The 22,882-nt window shown below is 43.0% G+C and overlaps 1 protein-coding gene across 5 annotated transcripts in view; it reads left to right on the top strand.

Moving 5' to 3' along the window:
- Positions 1-22,882, top strand: part of Trrap (transformation/transcription domain associated protein) — a 120,760-nt gene that overhangs the window by 55,947 nt on the left and 41,931 nt on the right. For 3 of the 5 annotated variants that reach the window (XM_026404197.2, XM_026404196.2, XM_026404191.2), the window contains exons 31-49: positions 2,573-2,641; positions 6,874-6,993; positions 7,209-7,328; positions 7,739-7,903; positions 7,981-8,162; positions 8,405-8,603; positions 9,041-9,169; positions 10,436-10,702; positions 12,967-13,173; positions 13,953-14,111; positions 14,212-14,346; positions 15,128-15,238; positions 16,156-16,302; positions 17,844-18,057; positions 18,721-18,846; positions 20,561-20,707; positions 21,351-21,550; positions 22,157-22,278; positions 22,570-22,783. In XM_026404197.2, coding sequence (XP_026259982.1) covers positions 2,573-2,641; positions 6,874-6,993; positions 7,209-7,328; positions 7,739-7,903; positions 7,981-8,162; positions 8,405-8,603; positions 9,041-9,169; positions 10,436-10,702; positions 12,967-13,173; positions 13,953-14,111; positions 14,212-14,346; positions 15,128-15,238; positions 16,156-16,302; positions 17,844-18,057; positions 18,721-18,846; positions 20,561-20,707; positions 21,351-21,550; positions 22,157-22,278; positions 22,570-22,783 — 3,033 coding nt within the window. Of the gene's footprint in view, positions 1-2,572; positions 2,642-5,021; positions 5,076-5,204; positions 5,226-6,873; positions 6,994-7,208; positions 7,329-7,738; positions 7,904-7,980; positions 8,163-8,404; positions 8,604-9,040; positions 9,170-10,435; positions 10,703-12,966; positions 13,174-13,952; positions 14,112-14,211; positions 14,347-15,127; positions 15,239-16,155; positions 16,303-17,843; positions 18,058-18,720; positions 18,847-20,560; positions 20,708-21,350; positions 21,551-22,156; positions 22,279-22,569; positions 22,784-22,882 lie in introns of all 5 variants that reach the window. The other 2 variants (XM_077802826.1, XM_077802827.1) reach the window with 1 other exon arrangement.

Genomic DNA, 22,882 nt, shown 5'->3' with positions numbered 1-22,882 from the left:
GTGGATATTCTTTTGTTTGCCACAAAAGGAGGCTCACACAGTTCCTGGTTTTCCCACTAATGCCGTCATTCCATGTGATTGCACAAAGTGCTTCTTCATTGTGTTATTTGGCTACATAATATTTCATTAATTGGACTCATCTTTTATCATTAGTCTATGATGAAGCAAAAAACTTGTTTGTAATTTCCCTTGTCTATCTGTAGCACCAGTTTCTAGAGGTAGAACTTCTAGTTCAGAAAGAATGTATGGATTTTAATCTTCCAGTGTGTTGTCACATTTCTCTCTGAAGACATTTGCCAATTTACATTTCCTTCTACAAAATAGAAGAAATATCTCCTATATAACCCAGAGCAAGAACTTCAGAAATCTTTTGCATTTTAGAATTATCAGAGAAATAACTGCAAGTACGGGGTTTGTCTAACAGTAAGTGTAGGCAGATGGAAGAGTTCATGTGTCAGCTCTTTTGCATTACCTTTTGCTTCTAATGTAAACAGTTTCTTGAAGAGTTGTTTGTCACTTTACTTCATTGTAACTGCATGTATTTTTCATGCTCGTTTGCTAAATAGCACTTTAGACACTTTGATACTGGAGGTATTTTACAGGTATAAACTGTAAGTAGAAGTGAGCAGACAGATTATGTATGTGTGGATGTATTGCATTTGGGGGATAGATAGATAGCTCATGTATGAAAACCACAAAGTCGTTTACCTCATGTACTGTTTTTTTCATATATTTAGATAACTAAATAATGTATAATGACCACAGCACTGAAAGTATGAGTAGTTCCTTAATAATAGATTGTAATTGGGAAACTCAGCTTTACGTGGAGCACACTTTCCAAGTCATAGGGTACTTCCCCTTAGGCCTCCACATGTTAATGTACTTAGTACTTAATAGTTTCCATGCATACACACGTTGACATGAGTGGTTAAAATAGGTGATCTGTATGCTTCCCAACAGAACACATCAAGTACATACTTCTCCCACATTTCATATATGAAGCGAGTGTGTGTGTGTGTGTGTGTGTGTGTGTGTGTGTGTGTGTGTTTGTGTTCTAAATGCCCTAATGCATTTGGTTCTTTTAAAAAATTACTGTCTCTGCTCTCAGCTCTCATTTTTTGCTTCCCTTATATGCCTGGTTGAAGTAACTTTTTTGGGGGTGTTTGTTCAGATCTGGCATGAGCTGGCAGTTCCTTATTATCCAGACATTTTTTTGTGCAGCATGAGTAGAACTGCCTTATAGTTAGTTGCTTCTGATGCAGGCTGAGTGTCATTTTCCCTATAATAAAATATGTGGGTTTTGTGTTGTTTCATTCAGGAGATTTTGTCTCCCCCTTCTCTGGCTTTCCAAAAGGTTGAAAATCCTCTAGAAGCAGAGTGTTGGCATACTTGGATAGAGAATGATTGTGCTGCTGTTTACCCAGACATTTCCTCCCCCACACACTGACTTTAGATGGCAGTGCTTCTGCATTTAGTGGCACAGATTGCCTGATACCCAGGCCTGCTGGGTTCTGCCGGGACACTCCACCTGTGGGTGGCTCATTCTCACTCAGACTGCGCCCAGCCACCAGTGGGGCTTTTGTTTTCCTTCATGATGCCCTTTTGAGGTTCGAAGCTTGGGCCATTGGCATTATTTTCAGAGATAAGACACTCTAAGGTCGGCATTCATGGAAAGAACCCTGAGTTTTTCCCTTTCTTTGAGAGGAGTTTTCTAGTTTTGGCTCTTACATTGAGGTCTTTGATCCATTTTGAATTAACTTTTGTGGATGGGGTGAGATAAGGGCCCAGCTTCCTTCTGTTATGTGTGATACTCTGTTCCTTTCTCTCAGTTGAACTGCTTGACATTTGATCTTAAAAGATCTTATGTGTTTTGTTGTTTTGGATATTTCCTCACTGAACTAAAAATTGAAAATGATTTTATTTACTAGTTATCATTTTTTTTCTTTTGGAAAGTAAGTAAGAATGGTGACACGGTGGCCCTTGTTGATACCTTCAGTTCTCTTTCGAGTATGGTATAGGTCAGGTGAATTTATAGTCTAGTGGTTGTTATCTTTCAGGGAATTTTATTGACAAAATGTTGTGAGCCTGTACTTTGAAGGCAGGTATATTATTTTGTGCATTTCTCAAGGTAGAACAGCAGCCTAAAGCTGGTTCCTGTGCCCTAAGCACCTTGTGTTTTACCTTATTTTCCCACTGGACTATGAGTTCCCCTAGGCAGGGATGAGGCCTGTGGGTCACTTCTCTATCCCCTGCCTGATATCTGACACAGTTGAACAACTGTGCATATAATCAACACTGAAGGAAAAGCAGGGCCTAGATTTGGAATGAGCAGGTTTCAGGATACTTTGTCATAGTAGCAAATTTAGCCCTTCTGTGTAAATAATAAGAACAAATGCCGGTTGTCCACATCAGGAGTTTGATACTGGGCTATTGTAGTAATGGAAACACTGTAGTTATCATATTAAATACAAGGGAAATGAAAGATTGCTAGTGTCCATCAAGAAAGCAGTATTTGCAAGTGAAATGTTTCTACCCTGAAGAATTTGTATCTAAAGGTGTGTTTTTTCAACAGCAACATCTGCGCAAGTGGATGGAAGTGGTGGTCATCACCCACAAAGGGGGCCAGAGGAGCGACGGAAACGTGAGTGACTTGCTTGTTTCTGGGAAGGGCACCCAGTTTGTGCACTGCTGGTATCAGTGCTAATACCAGAGCAGTGCTTCAATTAAAATGCTGGTCAGAAATCTGATTTTATGTAATTTTAAGTCCATGTAAATTTGTTAATCACTTTATTAGCACTACATCTTGCTTTTATTTCTCTTAATGGCTAAAAATTCATTCTTGTTTCTTTAAAATCTCCCTTTTGTTCACTTTACTATGACATATATGTTTATGAGAATTCTGGGAAGCTTGGAAAATGTTAGTATTTCAATTTTACTAGTTTTGCTTTAAACAGCGTGTTTTCTAGACTGTTCTTGGCAGCAGCTGTTTACATGGTGGTGCGTTCCTCCGCTCTTGTTTCCATTGCTTTCCATCACTTGCTGGTCGGTAACGTTCGTGTTTAATCATTATTGCTTGATAAAACCAACTAGAGATTTTTTAGGACTTATAGAACTAAATAATAAAGCATCACATAAATATGGGCTTATATATTTTCTAGTTCTAAATCCCCTACCCTAATTTTGCCAAAAAAATAAATGACCAGCATTTAAAGCAAATTTATAAGGTTTTGAGGGAAGATTGCTGTAGTTAAATCTTAAGTATATGATGTTGGTCATTAAAGACTTTGTCTCTTTAAAAATGCATGCTTTCTGCTGTTTTGTATCTAATATTGTACATGCTAATTTTTTGAAGTATTTTCTAAGTTGATGATGTATCAGTGGAAGTATATTTTCCTTAAGTTCTGTGATCCCTGGTGAAATTTACAGCTGTATCACCCTTAGGGAATTCTTCATAGTTCTTCAGAAGCATAATTAATGTGGCTTTTTGTCCTCTTGTGCCTATTTGTTGGATGCTGTGTTTCATCCCGACTTGGGTTTTTTTTCCGCTTTATTATGCTTTGTTTTGACCATTCTGTGTCAAGGCGTTTTGTTTGGTATCTTGTTTCCTGCCGCTTCTAAACAGCCAACTAAGCAGAACTAAACCAGGAATGCAAATTTTTTAAAGACATTGTATACCATGACTGACCCTTGGAAGATTTTATTATTTATATATGCAAAACATAAATGAGGACCTTCGTGGAGGAGAGCAGAGCACTCCAGCAGAGCTGCTGCTCCGGGAAGGCACCACTGCCTCTGTGCCTGGCCTCCCGTCCCTCATCTCTGAGGGATTTTTTTGCTTTAAAGTTTACATTTGTTATTATAATAACTTATGCCTTTTCTGAAACACATCGTAAGATCTTTAATAAACATTTTAAAAAGTTCTAGAGGTAGGTGAATGGCTTCCATTAAATCAAAACGAGCCTGTAAACTTTCATCGCAAATTTTTTTGCATGGGGGGAGTTGTGCGGGGTGTTGATAGGTCTGTGGGCTCTTCTTGGGACGTATTTATCATCCCTTGAGTGTACTGCCTGATCAGAAAAGGGGTCAGGCTCCTGAGGTTGGTCCTGTGTCTGAACCTCGGGCCTTAGCATTTTGGGGTCTGTAGGAAGAGAGCGTAGCCATGGCTTCATCACCTAAGCCCTGGGCCAGGCCCCTGTTCTCTGATTTTTTTTTTTTTTTTTTTTTTTTTTTAGAGATCGTGTTACAGGAAAGGGAACAGTTAATGGAAAGTAGTTGGTTCCTATTGGTAGAATTCCCAGATAACTTTGCTCAGTTGAGATACCACAGTTGAAAACATTAAGTAGTTGAGTAAAGCAGTGAACTTGGGATATCCCTGATGATCAGAGCTCTGCACTATCACCATGTTTAGGAAAGCTTCCCTTTTGACATGGATTGTATGGGGTACGATACATAGTTTTTGCCACTTCTGTATACACATGTAGACTCACAGATAGTTTGCCGAAGGTTGCGCTTCACCACACAAGATAACCCAACTCTCTGGTGGGGGGCTGTCATGGCCTTGTTCTTGGTGGGATGGGGCTCAGATATGACTAATTGATGGGCTTGCACCACCTGGTTCTCTTCTGACTCTAGTTGGGAAAGAGTTTTTTTTTCCCCCTCATTTTTTTTTCAATGCCTTAGTGCTTCACATAAAAATCTTGAATTATTCACTCAGTAAAAGAAGTCTTTTAAAAATATATTTGCATATAACAAGGTCTTACCATTTCTCCCTGACATAGAAGCCCTGGTTTTAAATTTGACTTAGAGAAGAAACTCACTATGAGACACCGTCAGAGGGTTGTTGACATCTGAGGGTGGAGGTTGCTTTTTGCTGCTGAGCATTTGTTAATTATCATTTGCTTTCTGATAATTGTGTCTTTACTGTCTTGTTAACCCAAATAACCCTTACTGTGTTTGAGTATATGGGAAGTATTATGTAAATGACATAAATAGAAAAAGATGATTTTCCTCCCCATCCTCAGGAAAGCATTTCAGAGTGCGGGAGATGTTCCTTGTCTCCATTCTGTCAGTTTGAGGTGAGAACAACCTATTAAAAGTCAGTTTATGACTTGCAATGTGAAGAACACTTTATCTTTTCTTTTCTTTTCGTTTCTTTTTACCTTTTTGTTGCCTTTTTTCATGCTGTGATTTTTGTTTTGGTTCAGCCTGCCATGGAAGGGGTAGAGGTGAGAATCTCAGTGGAGCCGCAGGAGGGGGTTGTTGTCGCATTTGGTTTTGCTGTGACTCGTTAGCTGTGTTGTGATTCTGTAGTGGACAGAGTGCCTTGTGCCTTTGAGTGCGGTGACCTGTGCTGTCTGTCTGTGGCAGAGTTGTATTAGTATCATTGCTGTGAACTGTCCGGATGCCACGCATGTTCTATATTAGGACATTTTAAAAAGATTCTAAGTTCTTTTGTTTTCTACATGTTAGAATTTTAATATCTCAATACTATTGAAGATTAAATTGGTTTTTCTGTCATAACATTCATATGAACTCATATATCTAACAAGATCCTGAGAACCTTCTTAGAGATACAGTATATCTCTTAGAACTTGGGAGTGATATATTTCCTTCCACACTGCCAGCTCGCTGACTGCCTTAATTTACAACCTTACGTCCCGTGCCCCTCCAGTCCCCTTCCCCTCTCTCTTCCTCAGACATATACACAAAGATGCAATGAGAATACTGTGGCTTTGGACAGTCAAACTCTAGCTTTCCCTCCTCTGTAAAATGGGGATAATAACACCTGTCATGTCTGTCTTCCAATGATGTTGTAAAATCAGAAGAAGTGATCTTTATGACATTGCTTTGAAAATAAAAAACCATGGCATTCAAGACCTTCTCAGAATGTAATGATTTGGGGATAGAATTTACTTTAAGGATTTGAAAATTAGAGGTGGGGCAGGACTGATGCTGAACCTGTTTTCCCCATTTCCTGCCCATTTCCCTTTTGCCTTTTGGTTGAAAGAAAATTTGAATAGTATCTGAACTGCTGCTGGGAATGTGGCCCCTCTTGACCAGTGTCTATCATCCCCATTTTACCTTTCAAGAGCCACGAACTCCACCTTGTGCACTATGCGAGGTGCTGTGTCTGAGGCTCTTTCCTTACCTGTGGCCACAGAGAGGTCTTTTGAATGGCAGAAGTAAAACTGTGACCTCCTAGAATGGGCCGTTGAGACGTTGGAAGAACCCTCAGCAGCCCACCACTGAGCTGCTGGAAAGTGTGGAGCTTGGCCTTGTACACACTTTTCACCTAGTTCAACATAGCATTTCGTCAGCTTTGTTTTTGGGCCTGGTTGACAAATGCTTTGTCCCATCATCAGTCGTTCATTTACACTGACATTCAGTTTCCAGGATAAATACTCAAGTGTTTTTTGAGGACCTCCCTTGGCTAAGTTTTGAGGGCAAAAAAAGCCTGTGCTCTCAGAACTTAGTGTGTTACGAAGACCCCACGATGCCACCGCAAGGTGGGTCAGTCCTGATGCTCTCATGGCTGCAGGTATGATCCATTGTCCCTGCCTCTGTGAAAAGGGGGCTAGCACAGATGACAGGTAAGGTCACCTCCAACCCTTGTTAGTATGCCTGAGAACAAAGGGCACAATCACACCATATAGTCACCCACACACACACATAGCAGTTGAGCCAGGTGCAGTTAGTCTGAATAGTACACAACACAGTGGTAGTCTAAGACTGGTAAGTTGTGGCTTTTCCATGTTAAACTTCTGCTTTGGTGGCAGCCTTGCAAATGTAGCTAGACTGGTAGGGTCTGTAATGATGTTTCTCTTGCTCATAAAACTAATTGGCTTGTTTGTGATTTCTGGTTTTCTTTATTAGGAAATGAAGATTTGTTCTGCAATTATAAACCTTTTTCATCTAATCCCAGCTGCACCTCAGACTCTGGTCAAACCTTTGTTAGAGGTTGTAATGAAAACGGAGCGGGCTATGTTGATTGAGGTATGGTCTGGACTGAGGGTTGATTCTGATCTTGGAATATTTTCACTCTCTTGTGTTTTGAATGGGATCAGCTGACAACATAAAGATGCTAGATATTAATACTTGTTTGTGGTCATTTGCAATCCAGGTAGAGGGTGGGTGCTTGTGCTAGCCATGCTGACAGGTGCGTGTGCCCTGAGAAAGGGAGACCACTGCAGCTTCCCTGTGTTCTATAGGCGGGCAGTCCCTTCCGAGAGCCACTCATCAAGTTCCTGACCCGGCACCCCTCCCAGACGGTAGAGCTGTTCATGATGGAGGCGACACTCAATGATCCCCAGTGGAGCCGAATGTTCATGGTAGGAGCTAAAGTGACTACGGTCAGGTCCCTGCAGATTTGCGTTGGCCAGTATGCTCTAGGATGTTAACGTCACTGTTCCTTGTTCTGGCTTCATGTTTCTCAGAGATGTTTGAATCTGGAGATGTTACTGCTATTTGGTTATCTCCATGAAAAGCTCAGGCTTAGGAATCATTGGATTTTGCTGGTGGTAACAAATGAGTATGCTGCTAGGATTATGAAGTCCTAATCATGAAGAATGATTACTGTCTAAAAGCGTTGTTTTTTGAAAAGGGTGTTTACTGTGTTATTTATTTGTTTGTTTGTATTTAGCCTGCCTACAGAGATTTAGCAAGAACCTTAGAATTCACTTCCTGTAGCCTTTTGTGAGTTAGATTTATCTTAAAACACATTTATTTGTTTTGCTTCCAGAGTTTTTTAAAGCACAAAGATGCCAGGCCTCTGCGGGATGTGTTGGCAGCTAACCCCAACAGATTCATCACCCTGCTGCTGCCGGGTGGTGCGCAGACTGCCGTGCGCCCTGGCTCACCCAGCACCAGCACCATGCGCCTGGACCTCCAGTTCCAGGCCATCAAGGTAACGTCTTCTCAGGAGGCCCCTGCAGTCCCCAGTCTGGTCGAGCTGCACATCCCTGACTGTTTCTTCTCTGACAGATTATCAGCATCATAGTTAAAAATGACGACTCCTGGCTGGCCAGCCAGCACTCACTGGTAAGCCAGTTGAGACGCGTTTGGGTGAGCGAGACCTTTCAAGAAAGACACCGGAAGGAGAACATGGCTGCCACCAACTGGAAGGAGCCCAAGCTGCTGGCCTTCTGTCTGCTGAACTACTGCAAGTGGGTGCATCCATCAAGCGTTGCCTGTGTCATAAGGCTGCTCTGTCGGATAAGCTGAGAAACTGGGGCCTCTTTTTTAATTTGCACAAGGATATGCAAATTAAACATAGGCTCATTGAACGCCTGTAGTCAGATTTGTTGTAGGGGATGGGCTACAACTTGCTGCTTAAAAGGCATGTCAGGTGATACAACCTGAAAGAATTTGCCTGAAGTCAACATGTTTTCTCCTTCTGATTCTTTAGGAGGAATTATGGAGACATAGAATTGCTGTTCCAGCTGCTCCGAGCTTTCACTGGTCGTTTTCTCTGCAATATGACATTCTTAAAAGAGTATATGGAAGAAGAGATTCCCAAAAATTATAGCATTGCTCAAAAACGTGCCCTGTTTTTTCGCTTTGTAGACTTCAATGACCCCAACTTTGGAGATGAACTGAAAGCAAAGGTGAGCTGTACGATTATGCAGCAGAAGGCCACAGGTGCGATGGTTGGTGCCCTGGGAACCCTGCCCCACCCTTCAGCTGTGTCTCTATTGAGGCTCAGGTGGCAGGCTGGACTGCGGACATGAAATGCCATTGCTGAGAAGGCACACAGCAGATCTTGCTGTGGACCAGTATTGAAAAGTAGATCGCTAGATCCCTTGTTTTCAGAAACTGACTTGTTTTGAAGTGAGAAGAGTACACAGGCTGACACTGAGTTTCTTCCTCACATTTTAACCTAGCTGGGTAGTTGCTGTTGGGCTAGGAGTCTAGATGAGGGGTCGCTCGCTGCCTTGGTTGAGTTCTGGCGTGATGGTTTAGGGTGACCAAACCCTCCCCACCTTTTTAAACAAATAAACAGCATGACTGTTTTCCTCCTCCTTCATTTTTAATCTTTTTGTAGGTTCTGCAGCATATCCTGAATCCTGCTTTCTTGTACAGCTTTGAGAAGGGGGAAGGAGAGCAGCTCTTAGGACCTCCCAATCCAGAAGGAGACAACCCTGAGAGCATCACCAGCGTGTTTATAACCAAGGTGTGTCCCCAGCAGTGCCTCAGCATGTTGAGAGCTTGCAGATGAGTGAACCTGTACGGGAGCATGCAGAGGGGCTTGTTGGAATAAGTTTGCTGCGAGGCTTTTATTTTTTGTGATTGCATTGATTGATGGCACATCACAGCATCCCATTAAAATTCTTATTATTTAATTGTTGAAGGCACCACACTTGGGAATGAATTAATGTTTTTGCATTAATAGATTCCAGTCAGAAACAAAATATTTTAAAATCCAGACCTGGGTTAGTTTGTAAAAGCGCCTATTATGGGGTTTGATGTTCTGTTTTTGTCCTTAGCTTTATAAAAGAGTCTAGTAAAAGGCAGGAGAATATTATGTTGGACTCAGTTGGTGTTGGGACCTGGGACCTATCTTCACCAAGTGCTGTGTGGCAATAGTGATATCTGAAATTTGTACTGGGATGTCTGCACTGTGTTATTTGCTTAAGGCCCATTGTGTTGAACTTTAGGGTCAGATGTCTTCTGTATCCTGAGATTGTTGAACAGAGTTTTTAAATGCAGATTGTTTGCTGGAATGCTGGGTGCTCGTCATTCTCCATCTGCAGTGTTAATTCGTAGTCTCTAGAGGGGACCGCCTCATACATATTAGTGTTCTTTGGAAGGGACAGGGCTAGATTTCTTATCCATTCCATCCAGGGATCAAGACAAAAGGGACTGTCATTGTTCCTGTTGGCAGGTTACTAGTCTTTATGTAGTCTTTGTCCTTTAGGACAGGCCTCCTTCCTCTTCTGAGCCCAGAAGTTATTCTTAGTCTACATACTGATACTTGTGTTATTCTGGGCAAATAGGGACCCTGACACAGCCCCTTCCCTGTGCCACCTTCTCTAGTGTATGCCTAGAGCATCGTCTTGGGACCAATGAAGAGTTGGGTTTTGAGTGTTGAGAAGGGGGAGAGGTATTGCTAAGAAGCAGGAGATCAGGGAAGAGGAGAACTGACCTTAGCCCGTCTGTACTCCAGCTTTAGGCAGAGCTAATGAACAGAAGGTGGTTATCGTACTTAGTTGAATTGAGTGGACTCAGCATTATATTTCTCATTTCTGGTTTTCTTTTTAAACAATGAAATAAGTTGAACATAAAAGGAGAATTATTGTGACATAAACGTATATACACAGAGCGTCTGTATGTGTGTGTGCATGCGTGCATTTTTAAGATTTAAACTTGATGTGTGGCCCTTAGGCAGTAAAACAGCTCAAAACCAGAAATGAGCTTTTCTTGCTTGTGTTCCTGGCAGGTCCTGGACCCAGAGAAGCAGGCAGACATGCTGGACTCCCTGAGGATCTACCTTCTGCAGTACGCCACGCTGCTGGTAGAGCACGCCCCGCACCACATCCACGACAACAACAAGAACCGCAACAGCAAGCTGCGCCGCCTGATGACCTTCGCGTGGCCCTGCCTGCTCTCGAAGGCTTGTGTGGACCCAGCGTGCAAGTACAGCGGGCACTTGCTTCTGGCACACATCATTGCCAAATTTGCAATACATAAGAAGATTGTCCTCCAGGTACTTAGCAGGGCTCCCTGTGTGCCCCCGGTTCACTCATGTCCCCACACCTATGCAGCCTTAGCCTCTCCTTTTCTGCTGTCTTTCTTTAATACAATTAAAAGAAAAAAAAAAAAAGAACTCATTTATTTAAAAAAAACTGCAAAAAACACCCACAAACAAACAAAAACCTATCTACTCATGAGGTGCTTAGAATAGCCACAGTCACAGAGACAGACAGAATAGAGGTTCCCAGGGGCTGGGGAGAAGAGGAATGCAAGGTCAGTGTTGGACGAGGACAGAGTTTTAGTTTGGGAAGATGAGAACGTTCTGGAGATGGAGGAGGTGATGACTGCACAGCAGACAAATGAGCTCATTGCCCTTGGGCTGTGCACCTAACAAAGTTGGCCTTCCTTATGTGTCTTTTACCACGGAAAGAATGGGGAGCAGCAAGACCATCCTGTGAGCCCTCCATAGTAATGAATCCCAGCTCATTCCTCCCTGGTTACTCCTCTGCCCTCTGGTTCCTTTACAGCCTTATTTTTGAAACAGTGCCTCCTCCTCACACTTCAGGCTTCTCTACCCATTGCATTTGGCTTCCCAATACTGGTATTATGTCGAAAAAAAGTTTTCATTTTTTTAAATATATTTTTATTTGTAGATGGACACAATACCTTTATTTTATTTTATTTATTTTTTATGTGGTGCTGGGGATAGATCCCAGTGCCTCACAAGTGCTAGGCAGGCGCTCTACCAATAAGCCACAACCCCAGCTCCTTAAAAAAAATGTTTTTTAAAATAGGGTCTTGCCATTTTGCCCAGGCTGGCCCCAAACGCTAGGGCTCAAGGGATCCTCCTGCCTTAGCCTCATGACAACTGGGACTATAGGTATACACCACTGTAATTATTTGAAAGTGCCTTTGTCAAGGATCCCAGCTCTCCCTAGCCCAAAACATGTGGGCACTTCGAAATTGCATTTTATGACCTCTGTGTAGTTTTGATGGGTTTAGAACTTAATCCTGAGCTTCGATGGTGTAGGCTCTGATGCCTGGCAGCCCTGTGTTGTGTTTCATTTTCTCCACTCCCATGTCCTGTGGGTGAATCAGTGTCTGTGCTTAAGAATCAAATGCATGGTCTGGGGTTCTGGCTCATGGGTAGAGTGCTTGCCTACCATGTTCAAGGCCCTGGGTTCAATCCTCAGAACCACATAAAAATAAATAAATAAAATAAAGGTATTGTGTTCAACTACAACTAAAAAATAAATCTAAAAAAAAAAAAAAGAATCAAATGCAATGAAATAAGTATTAAAAGAAAAAAAAAAGAATCAAATGCAATGATACATTTGCCTGTTCACCTTGATCAGTGGGAGCTCTTGCCCTGAGGCCGCATTGAGTGGTTTTCCCTAACTGTTCCCTCTCACTTTTGTGATGTTAAACTCCAGACCCAGAAAGTCGGTCACCACCTCCCTTAGGCACTTGGGAGGAAATGTGACTTAAGGCTCTGTGGCAGGCACTACTTTCCCCCAGTTGTTCCAGCTAGGGCCATTTCTGATACCCTCTAGTCCTCCCTAGGGCCCATGCATCTCTGCAAGTCCTGTTGATTCCAGTGTCCTTCCTGCCTTCTCCACTCTCAGTACTAATGGGATTGTTTTCTTTGGGTTCCTGGCTTCACCTTTCATTTGAAGGATTGAAATTGCTGCTGTCATTGCCTCTGATATTGGTCCCTTCCGCTTCTTTTTTTCATGCTGTAGCCATAGTGAAATGATCGGTTTGCCTCAACTAACTCCAGCCACTTAGGCTAGACAGAAGAGTTCTGCAAGGTGCTGGTCCTCACTCATTCTGACTGGCCTAGCCCAGTAAGGGCACACCATAGAAGCTCAGTAAATATTAGAATGATTTTATTTATTGATCAAAACTTAAAGCAAAGAAGTTGTTTCAATAGCAGTCCTAAGAAATTTTTTTTTTTTTTTTTAGTGCCAAGGATTGAACCCATGGAAACTCAACACTGAGTCACATCCTCAGCTCTCTTTTGTATTTTATTTAGAGACAGGGTCTTGCTAAGCTGCTTAGAGCCTTGCTAAATTGATGAAGCTGGCTTTGAACTCGAGATCCTCCTGCCTGAGCCTCCTCAATCACTGGAATTACAGACGTGAGCCATTATTCCTGGCTCTAAGGAATTTTTCAAAAACTGTTTTGCAAAAATATTATACCTCAGTTCTGAGTATTAATAGCCCATTCTTCAAAGCCTTCACTTTCATCTTCATAAGAGTTTCTTTCCTATTCTAGGTTTTCCACAGTCTTCTCAAAGCTCATGCAATGGAAGCCCGAGCGATTGTCAGACAGGCAATGGCCATCTTGACCCCAGCAGTGCCTGCCCGCATGGAGGATGGGCACCAGATGCTCACACACTGGACCAGGAAGATCATCGTGGAGGAGGGGCACACTGTCCCGCAGCTGGTGCACATTTTGCATCTGATTGTACAGCATTTTAAGGTATGTAAGAACACCAGATTGGTGTGTAGTGCGTTTTCAGACATTGGCTTTTGAACTTCTAGCTCTTTTTTTTTCCTACAATAATAGGGTAGTCATTCATCTTTCAGGAAAGATGCTTCCAGGTCCCTGATTGGGGTGTGTACATGTGTCAGGCTTTGCAAACCTGGAAATTGCCATAGTGTAGAGAATGTCTCTTAGCGTTTGCCTCTGTTTGCTTGCTTGCTTTATTGTAAATCCTCCACCCTGAATACAGATAGATGACTTGTCACTTTAAGGTGAGAGGTAATTGTCCGTGATTCTGGAATTTGTTGACTTGGCTGGAAGAGTTACTTGTAGTGCTGCTCCTCCTTTTCTCCAGCCATGTCAGTACTCCAGGATTTAATTTTATCTGAATGTTTCTTATAGATTTTAGGTGTAAGAGAAAGATTTGAGATGAAACTCTTTTCTTTTACAGCCAGCTCTTTAGATGTGGAAACTTACTTCTTGATATGTCTTGAACTTTTATGATATCAAGTCTGAAGGTTGTTACACATGTGACTAAACTCACCTACTTGTCCAAGAAGAATTCAGATTTTCAGCATATTTTAGAGATGTTATTAACAGGCTGAAATACGCTATTATGTGGGCAGAGGGATAATAAGCACATTCATGGGTAAATGAGAATTTACTTGATAAAGTTGGGGTTCAGAATCTTTGAGCATGAGTGTGCGAGTAGGTGTCTGCACATGTGCTGGAGCATGTCCATTATCCCTAACATGATGCTGGCCCTGCACCTACAGGTGTACTACCCCGTACGGCACCATTTGGTACAGCACATGGTCAGTGCCATGCAGAGGCTGGGCTTTACGCCCAGTGTCACCATTGAGCAGAGGAGGCTGGCCGTGGACCTGTCAGAGGTTGTCATCAAGTGGGAATTGCAGAGGATCAAGGACCAGCAGGTAGGAATGTCAACTCTTGGTGTCATCCCTGATTATATTCCTTACATATCTCCCTGGAAACCAGTCAATAAAGTCAAGTGTGTATGTGTGTGTTTTTAAGCCGGATTCAGATATGGACCCAAATTCCAGTGGAGAAGGAGTCAATTCTGTCTCATCCTCCATTAAGAGAGGCCTGTCTGTAGATTCTGCCCAGGAAGTGAAGCGCTTCAGGACGGCCACCGGAGCCATCAGTGCAGTAAGAGCTCACTCTTTCCTAATGTGTGCCGTGTGTCCTCATGGGACCTTGTGTATTTATTCAATTCATTTGAGTGTGGCCAAGTGCTAAGCTGGAGAGGCAGCTTAGCTCCAATAGGCTCCATGGCATGTCACCTACTAAGGTATTTCCCAAGTTTCCAGACACATTTTTCTTCGAGTTTTGTGAACAATGGTTAATTGCTTACAGGAAGGCATCAGGAGAAACTGTTGAGGACTAGGGGTGTAGCGCAGTGGTAGAGCACTTGTCTACCTGCGTGAGGCCTGGTTGCATCCCCAGCACCACATAAACCAGGAGAGAGAGTGCTGGGCGCTGTGGTGCACCCCTGTAATCCCAGTGGCACAGGCGGCTGAGGCAGGAGCAGCACAGCTGTCCCTGTTTCACTATGCTTGGCCACCGAGGCCTTTCCTCCACTTTGCAAAGACTTCAGGTCCTTTCTCTCTTAGCGGGAGTCTGCTGGCTCTTTTTCTTCTGCCTGAAGCCGTTTCTTTTTCCCTGTTTCCTGTGTCAGGCTTCTTCTCAGTCACTTTGTTTTCCACTTGCTGTGTCCTACTCCCTTTGGATCCCCATCACATGAGACATAGTCCTCTGCTCACCTGCTGGCTCTGTGGCCTTTAGAGGGGCAGAGGCCACATCTGTTCCCCATGCCTAGAACATTGTCTGTCTCTGGGAAGTATCCTGTAACGTCAGCTGGCTCAGCACCTTGTGTGGGCAGTTCTCATTGAGAATTCCCTTCCTGCCTTAAAGGACAACCCTTTCCTAGGTATTTGGGAGGAGCCAGTCACTGCCTGGAGCTGATTCTCTTCTTGCCAAGCCCATCGACAAGCAGCACACAGACACCGTGGTGAACTTCCTCATTCGAGTGGCTTGTCAGGTATGGGACTCTAAAGAACAGAAGTCATTTAGTGACACCATAGGATGTTTTCTGTGACAGTTTAGTCAGAAATAGACCAGACCTAAGGTTAATTGTGTTACTTTCCTGCCAAATTCTGCTGATTTCATGCCAGGTTAATATTTCTAAAATGTGCCTGTGTCTTAAATTGGTATAATTGGTTATGGGTCTTTTTTCCGTACTAATAAAATAATGGTGTGCCATAACTAACAGCATCTTGGCATTGGTGAGATACGGTAGCTCAGTGCTCTTGGGCTGGTTATTTAATTTTCAACTTTTTTTTTCCCCCAAATCATGAAAATGGGAACAGAGCATAAACCATTATGTTGTTGATCAGTCTACTTAAAGTTTATTTTAAGTACTTTATAGCTTAAGTTTATTTATCATTCATATCAATTTATAATATCATGGAGTTGTTTGGATTCCATTCCTGAAACTTCATTTTATATTTCAAAAAATAATTATAAATGAAATCTTTCTAGTCTCTTTAACTTTATTTTTTTTTAAATTTGGGGGTCTTAAGTTCTTACAACTATTAAAATAGTGTATCTTGTAATACTGTTGAGAATTTCCAAGAATTAAAAAGAATGTTCTGAATTGTCCAACCAGTAAATACTTCCTGTAGCACTCCAGGCAGCATGCTGGAGGCCACCCAGGGAGGAGCGTGGGCCTGTCAGTCACACAGAGCTGCAGATCAGTCCCACTGACATGCTGCAAAGGAGAGAAGTGCAGGGGCAAGGGACCCAGTAGGGGAAGGTCTGAGTCAGAGAAGGTGGCCACGAGGCAGAGAGTTGGGTGCGAGGGTGCACGTGCAGTAGGGAAACTGTGTCAATGGTGCTGTTAGAATGATGGACACACACAGGCTGAGACATGCCAGCTGAGTGTGGCTGCATTTTCAGGTTAATGACAACACCAACACAGCCGGGTCTCCTGGGGAGGTGCTCTCTCGGCGTTGTGTGAATCTTCTGAAGACCGCGCTACGCCCAGATATGTGGTCCAAGTCGGAGCTCAAACTGCAGTGGTTTGACAAACTGCTGATGACTGTGGTAGGTGCTGGCTGCCAAGCTGTTAATCAGATGCTGTTGCCTGAGCGCAGGGATGGGCATTTGTGGATCCCTTCTGGATCTGACCCTGAAAACCCAAATCTTCCAGACACCAGAGGCACTGCCTCTTCTACTTTTCTATTCTGGCTGCTGAGGAGAAGGAGCCGGTTTGACTCACTGAACATGATTTTACCACTTCAGCGCTCACCCCAGCCCCAAATATACTTAGGGATGCTTTCTGAAACAAGACAGTTGACTTATATTTGCAGACATATTTCTTTAACTATCCTAAGTTGATTTGAGAAAAAATATTTTTTAAATAAGCATGAGTTTTTTGAACAGATTTTATTGATGGCTGAAGGCTTTAGACAGTTTGGCAGCATTTTGGCCAATCTCTTGGTTTGGTGTCTTAGTGTTGTTCTTTTGCCTTAGCCATTTCAGTGCCCTCACAGGTTCCATATTTTGATGAAGTTTGAAAGCTTCACAATCAGAATTATAAAACAGGTTGTAGGCATTTGTCTTTTTGGATTGCAAACCTTGACGCTGTTGCCTAGATTTTTGAAAAGTCACACAGTGCAGTCCTGTGCTGGGAAGCAGAACTGTGAAGAATCTTGAAGACTGCAGCACATGTTGTGATTCTGCCCTGGTGCAGAGCTTCTGGACTGTCTGTAGATTTCTTTCTCTTTGTCTCTAAAGGATTCGATCACTTTCCCTTAAAGTGCATTCATAGTTGAAAGCTCAGCTGTAGTGAGCAGTCTCTGCCACTTCATAGGCTAGTGTCTTCAAGAAGCAGTGCGTGGGCCCTGGTAACAGTGGCTTTCTGCCTTGATTTCTGTAACTCATAGTGAAAGACTTTACCTCACAAGCTAGTAAAATTTTACCCTACAGAATGCATGCACAGGGCATGTATGTGTGTAAACTGCAGAAGTGAAAACTTCATGAAACATTACCTATCCTTCCTACAAACCAGGCTCTGTAATTTTTAGTTTATTCAGTTTTTATTTATTTTTACTGCTGCCATCATCTGTTGGATTGAGTCAGTTTGAAATAGTCAGTCGGATAGACAGTTTGAAAGATTCCTCTTTGGATGGATTTTTGTATTTTTAAGTAAAAATGTGGGAGGAGAAAAGCACAATTCATCATGTAACTTTTCAGTCTGGATTTTAATGACTTTTAAAATATTGATATTATTTAATATTAAATATTAATATCATAAGCTTTTAAAAAGAAGTTTTGACTAAAGCAGATTTATAAAAGACACTGTCATGAAATTCTGCTCTATATGGTCATCCCATGACTTCGTTCTTTGTGTGGGGGGGGGGGTTGTGGTGGGGGTGGTGGGGATTGAATCCAGGGCTTTGTGCATGCAAAGCAAGCACTTTATCAACTGAGCTATATCCCCAGCACCATGACTTCATTCTTTAGTGGCTTCTTATTAGCTTCTGAATCCTGGATGGCCTAGTTTTATATCTTGCTGGATTTGTTTCTGAAATTCACTGGACCCCGGTATGTCATCTGAGAGTGATCTGTGTTCTCCACCCCAGGAGCAGCCGAATCAAGTGAACTATGGAAATATTTGCACCGGATTGGAAGTGCTGAGTTTCTTGCTGACTGTCCTTCAGTCCCCAGCCATCCTCAGTAGCTTCAAGCCCCTGCAGCGTGGCATCGCTGCCTGTATGACGTGTGGAAACACCAAAGTGCTGAGAGCCGTCCACAGCCTGCTCTCTCGCCTCATGAGTATTTTCCCAACAGAGCCAAGTAGGTGACCCTCCCATTTGTGCTGCTTTTCTTTTGGAGTTGACAGGTGGACATACCACTTATTGATTGAGAGGGCTCATTCTCCAGTTGCTATGTTGAGCATTTTGTTACCCCCTTTAGTTTTTAATGTATTTTTTAGTTTAGGTGGATACAGTATCTTTGTTATTTTTATGTGGTGCTTCATGCATGTTAGGCAAGCACTCCACCACTGAGCCACAACCCAGTCCTGTTACTCCATTTTTTCTTCTGACCTTTCTTTGAAAAAAAAAAAAAAAAAGACATGAAAACTATTTGGAAGCATTGCATTATTTTCTCTCTGCTTCGGAGATTAATTCACTTCTTTGCCAGATATTCCTATTTCCTTCAGGTATTAAAGGGAAGTTAGATTAAAGTATCATAGCAAATGTTGAGCAGTTGAAGAGATCAAAGTTTCACATATTGAATAAGTGTTTAGAGCACATTGAGGTAAGGTATGGAGAGAGAACAGCTGTCCTTGCCTGTGTGAAATGGGACCACCCCAAAGATGAGGCCCACACTGTCCTGCAGTGGTAGACAAGTGCCCACACCAGTGCTGCATACATCAGAACTAGAGCTCAGTCCCGAGGTGAGGGCTCTGTGGCTCTGGGGCCTACTGCAGTGCCCAGTTCCTGACTTCTGCTTCAGGTACTTCCAGTGTGGCCTCTAAGTACGAAGAGCTGGAGTGCCTGTACGCGGCAGTTGGGAAGGTCATCTACGAAGGACTTACCAACTACGAGAAGGCCACCAACGCTAATCCTTCCCAGCTCTTTGGTGAGTGTGTATCTGGTTTTCCTAGCAGTGGTTCAGTTGGGCATCAGCCCTGCTCACTACACATGCCTCTGGGAATGCCTCAGGCTACCAGGAGCAGCTAATCCAGGTGGCATCCACTGCCCACAAGGCCACTGTCCTCTGACTCTGCGGTAAATGACCCCCAGCCACCTGAGTGTCTCCTTTTGTCCCAGCATCTGACGCACTCTATTTGAGAGGGGAATTGCTCCGTGGCAGACAGGTCCCACAGACCCAGTCAGTGTCACACCAAACACAAGAGATGCTGCTCACACTGTGTCCTTATGTAGAATGACTTCTTCTACCATATCCACCTGCCAGTGACCCACTGCAGTAAACACTGTTCCTTTCTAATCATCTAGGGTGTCCCTGGCCCAGGTGAAGTAGAAGGTGATCCGGCAGCTGGGTACCCTTGGGCCCAGATCCCTAGAGGTCAGCTATGTGGGTGCTCTCTACTTCTTGTCACACATCTTTTGATTAGGATTAGACTCAGGTTCTTTGAAAATCCAAACGAGGGAAAGCTGTATCAGAGTCATCTGGAAGCCGCTCCGGCGATCAGTTAACAGTTTGGCATGTGTCATTTTTCTGTGCACACAGATAGCCCATTTTGTGTAAATGCTTTTTGGTCTGAATTTTGCAATCTTAATTCACTGTTTTTGTATAAATGTCTTGTTTCCTAAACTCTGGCTCTTTGCTCTCTGAAATTCAGGAGCCAGGTACATTTGGTTTAAATGGTACACTTTGCTGTACACACTTTCTCTGTTTTGGAACCAGGCAGGTTTGTGACTTTAAGTGGAGTCAACCATTGATCCTGGCTCTTGTCACAGGAGAGATGAATGTCTCTTTGTTTCTTGTTCTCCAAAGGACTGATAGAGACCAGTTGTTCTCCCTCCTGTGTGGGGGTGACAGCAGGCTGGATGTAGCACAGAGTGAGGTGGGCCACACTGTCCTCATTGTAACAGACCCAGGTTTGTCACTGACATGTGCTCCGTGGGCGAGGACAGAGTCTGAATTCATCATTGACATCACCAGTGTCTCAGGTTGTCATCTTTAGAGTCAGGCTGGCATATGCTGACTGCTTTATTGAGAATTGGCCTTTTAATAAGACAACCCTGAAATTGTCCAAACCTAGGAGACTCTTACCTGTAGTTGGCAAATATTCTTTGATTGTTCAGTGATGTGATCAATTTATAATTATAAATTTAAAATTCAATATTTAAGTTAGAGTCATGATTATAAAAATATCAATTATGAAAGAAATTTTTTTCATAATACTCAGTGTGCATGTTCTGTGTTGGTTTGGCTGATTTTAACTGAACTTGTGCAGTTTTCCAGAATGAAATACCAAATCAAATTCTAAACTGTCTTGTTGAGACAGGCTGGATGAAAAAGAAAGGATTATTTTCCTTTTTTACTTTTCCCCCAAACTATCTTCAAAGCTTTACCATGGGTGGTTTGCCAAAATGTAAAATTCTAGAACTGGAGGGAAGGGTGATGTTTGTCCCAAAGCACAGATGTCAGTGCCACTCAGTGGGAATGACCATTGTCAAGAGCTCAGAAGACGTGGAGCTCCAAATGTAGCTCCCTCTTGGAATTTGGTACCAGCCTGTACCCTGTCAGAACAGAATGCTTTAAAAGCACATTGTTGTTACTCAGTTATGGAACTTTTCTGTGAAACAACTGTAATTCCTCCCTGCAGGGACTCTCATGATCCTTAAGTCAGCCTGCAGCAACAACCCAAGCTACATCGACAGGCTGATCTCCGTCTTCATGCGCTCCCTACAGAAGATGGTCCGAGAGCATTTAAATCCACAGGCAGCCTCGGGGAGCACTGAGGCAACTGCAGGTGACAACCTTAGGCCTGGGTTTTCCTCAGTCATTGAGTACCTAAATGCTTCAGGCTGTGTGGTTAAATTCTAGTATAAATGGGTTAAGGTGAAGTCCTTCTGTTTACTTGAAATTTGTTATATCCACTCCATAATGAAGAAATAAAAAATCAAAACTAGCTCATTATAAAAATCTGTTTTTAAAATTTGTGGATGTAATAATGGAAAATTTTAAAGTGAGAGGCATTAGATTGCGGTTGGAGAATGTTTGAGTATCATTTCTGAAGAATTAAGTCACGGGTTCCAGACATGAGCCATGGGCTCCATGAATCTAGGTGATAGGGGCAGCTGGCAGGGGACCGTGTTTGGCATGGCTGCTGGATGCACCTCAGGACTGTGGCTGTGCTTTTGGAGAGCCTGAGGTGTCCTTACACGGTTCCCAGCAGCTCCCTCATCTCTCTCTTGCACAGGGCTCCTAGAGAGCCACTCTCACAAGGTATAGCAATAAGAAATTGATGAGTTCCCTGAGCTCTGGTTGGTAAAGACTTGGTGGTGGTGGTTGGGGGAACGTGTGGAACCCAACACGTCAAGTCATGCAGGACAGAGGCCCTTTTAACTATGTCTAGAAATTTGTTGAGGTGTGTTCTGTCTGTGCATGAGCAGGAACTAGCGAGCTGGTGATGCTGAGTCTAGAGCTGGTGAAGACGCGGCTGGCCGTGATGAGCATGGAGATGCGCAAGAATTTCATTCAGGCCATTCTGACGTCCCTCATTGAAAAGTCCCCAGATGCCAAGATCCTCCGGGCTGTGGTAAAAATTGTGGAAGAATGGGTGAAGAATAATTCCCCAATGGCAGCCAATCAGGTGAGCTGGGAGGAGGGCACTATGCCTGGCCTAGCTTCCCTCCTTTGAATGCAAGAAAAAAATTGTCACCTTCTCATTCCTCTGAAACTTCTTGAAGCAAAATATTTTCTCGTCTATATTTGCATTCATAGTATCTGCTTGATTGGCATGAAGTTAACTCGGTTCACTCAATGTATGTCAAGTAGAAAATTGGAACTAACATATTGCTTAATATTTGCTGTGGCTGTTCTCCTGTTAAGACATTCAGTGAACTTTATTTATTGCCGTTTTCTAGGGTGGAGGGAAGCCAGAAAATAATAGTAATAATAAGGGAAAATTTTTTTTTCACTTAATGAGGGTTTGCTAACTTCCTGATTTGTCATCTAATTTAGTTGCTTTCTCTTCAAAGTGAGTTGTAGCCTCCATGGAAATCATATTGGCATTTCTTTTTTAAGCTCCCAGAGATAACTGAAGTCATGTTAGATTTTTCTGTTCTTATCTTTTAATACGTGGTAAAATTGTAGGAACTTAAAAAGCAGTGAAACAGGTGGCAGAAGTACTCTTAAAACATGTGTTTTCTCAAATAGAATTAATTGGCCTTTTCTTTTAAAAAACAATTTTGTACAGACACCCACACTCCGGGAGAAGTCCATTTTGCTTGTGAAAATGATGACCTATGTGGAAAAGCGTTTCCCAGAAGACCTTGAGTTAAATGCACAGTTTCTAGATCTTGTTAACTATGTCTACAGGTAATTATAGCAACTAATCAAATATTGCATATATTGGTCTGTAATGTGTTCTCCGATCAAACAGTGTAATTTAAGATACTCACTTAAATACTAAATCACGCAACATATTTTGGCTTTACTAACAAGCCTTTTGCAGAATGCTGCTTAAGCATGTCACAATTGATGGCACCCCCTTAGCCGTCATAGTGGCATTTCGGAAAACTGGTGTCCACTGTACTCTGCGCTTGCTCGTGGTTTGCGCCATCCCCATCTGCCTGCTCTTCCATCTTGATGTGACCTCTTTGGTTGCAGGGACGAGGCCCTGTCTGGCAGTGAGCTGACTGCAAAGCTGGAGCCCGCCTTTCTCTCGGGGTTGCGCTGTGCCCAGCCACTCATCAGAGCAAAGTTTTTTGAGGTTTTTGATAACTCCATGAAACGCCGAGTCTATGAGCGTCTTCTGTACGTGACCTGTTCCCAGAATTGGGAAGCCATGGGGAACCACTTTTGGATCAAGCAGTGTATCGAGGTAGGTTGGACTGGAGTCAGCATCTGTAAATGGGAGGTGGTCATGGGTTTTCTGGTAGGGTGCATAAACCAATGATCACGTATGCCCAGGTGAACTGGA

Source organism: Urocitellus parryii, chromosome 9 (assembly GCF_045843805.1).
Source record: "Urocitellus parryii isolate mUroPar1 chromosome 9, mUroPar1.hap1, whole genome shotgun sequence".
NCBI lineage: Eukaryota > Metazoa > Chordata > Mammalia > Rodentia > Sciuridae > Urocitellus > Urocitellus parryii.
This window is presented reverse-complemented; position numbering and strand designations above follow the sequence as displayed.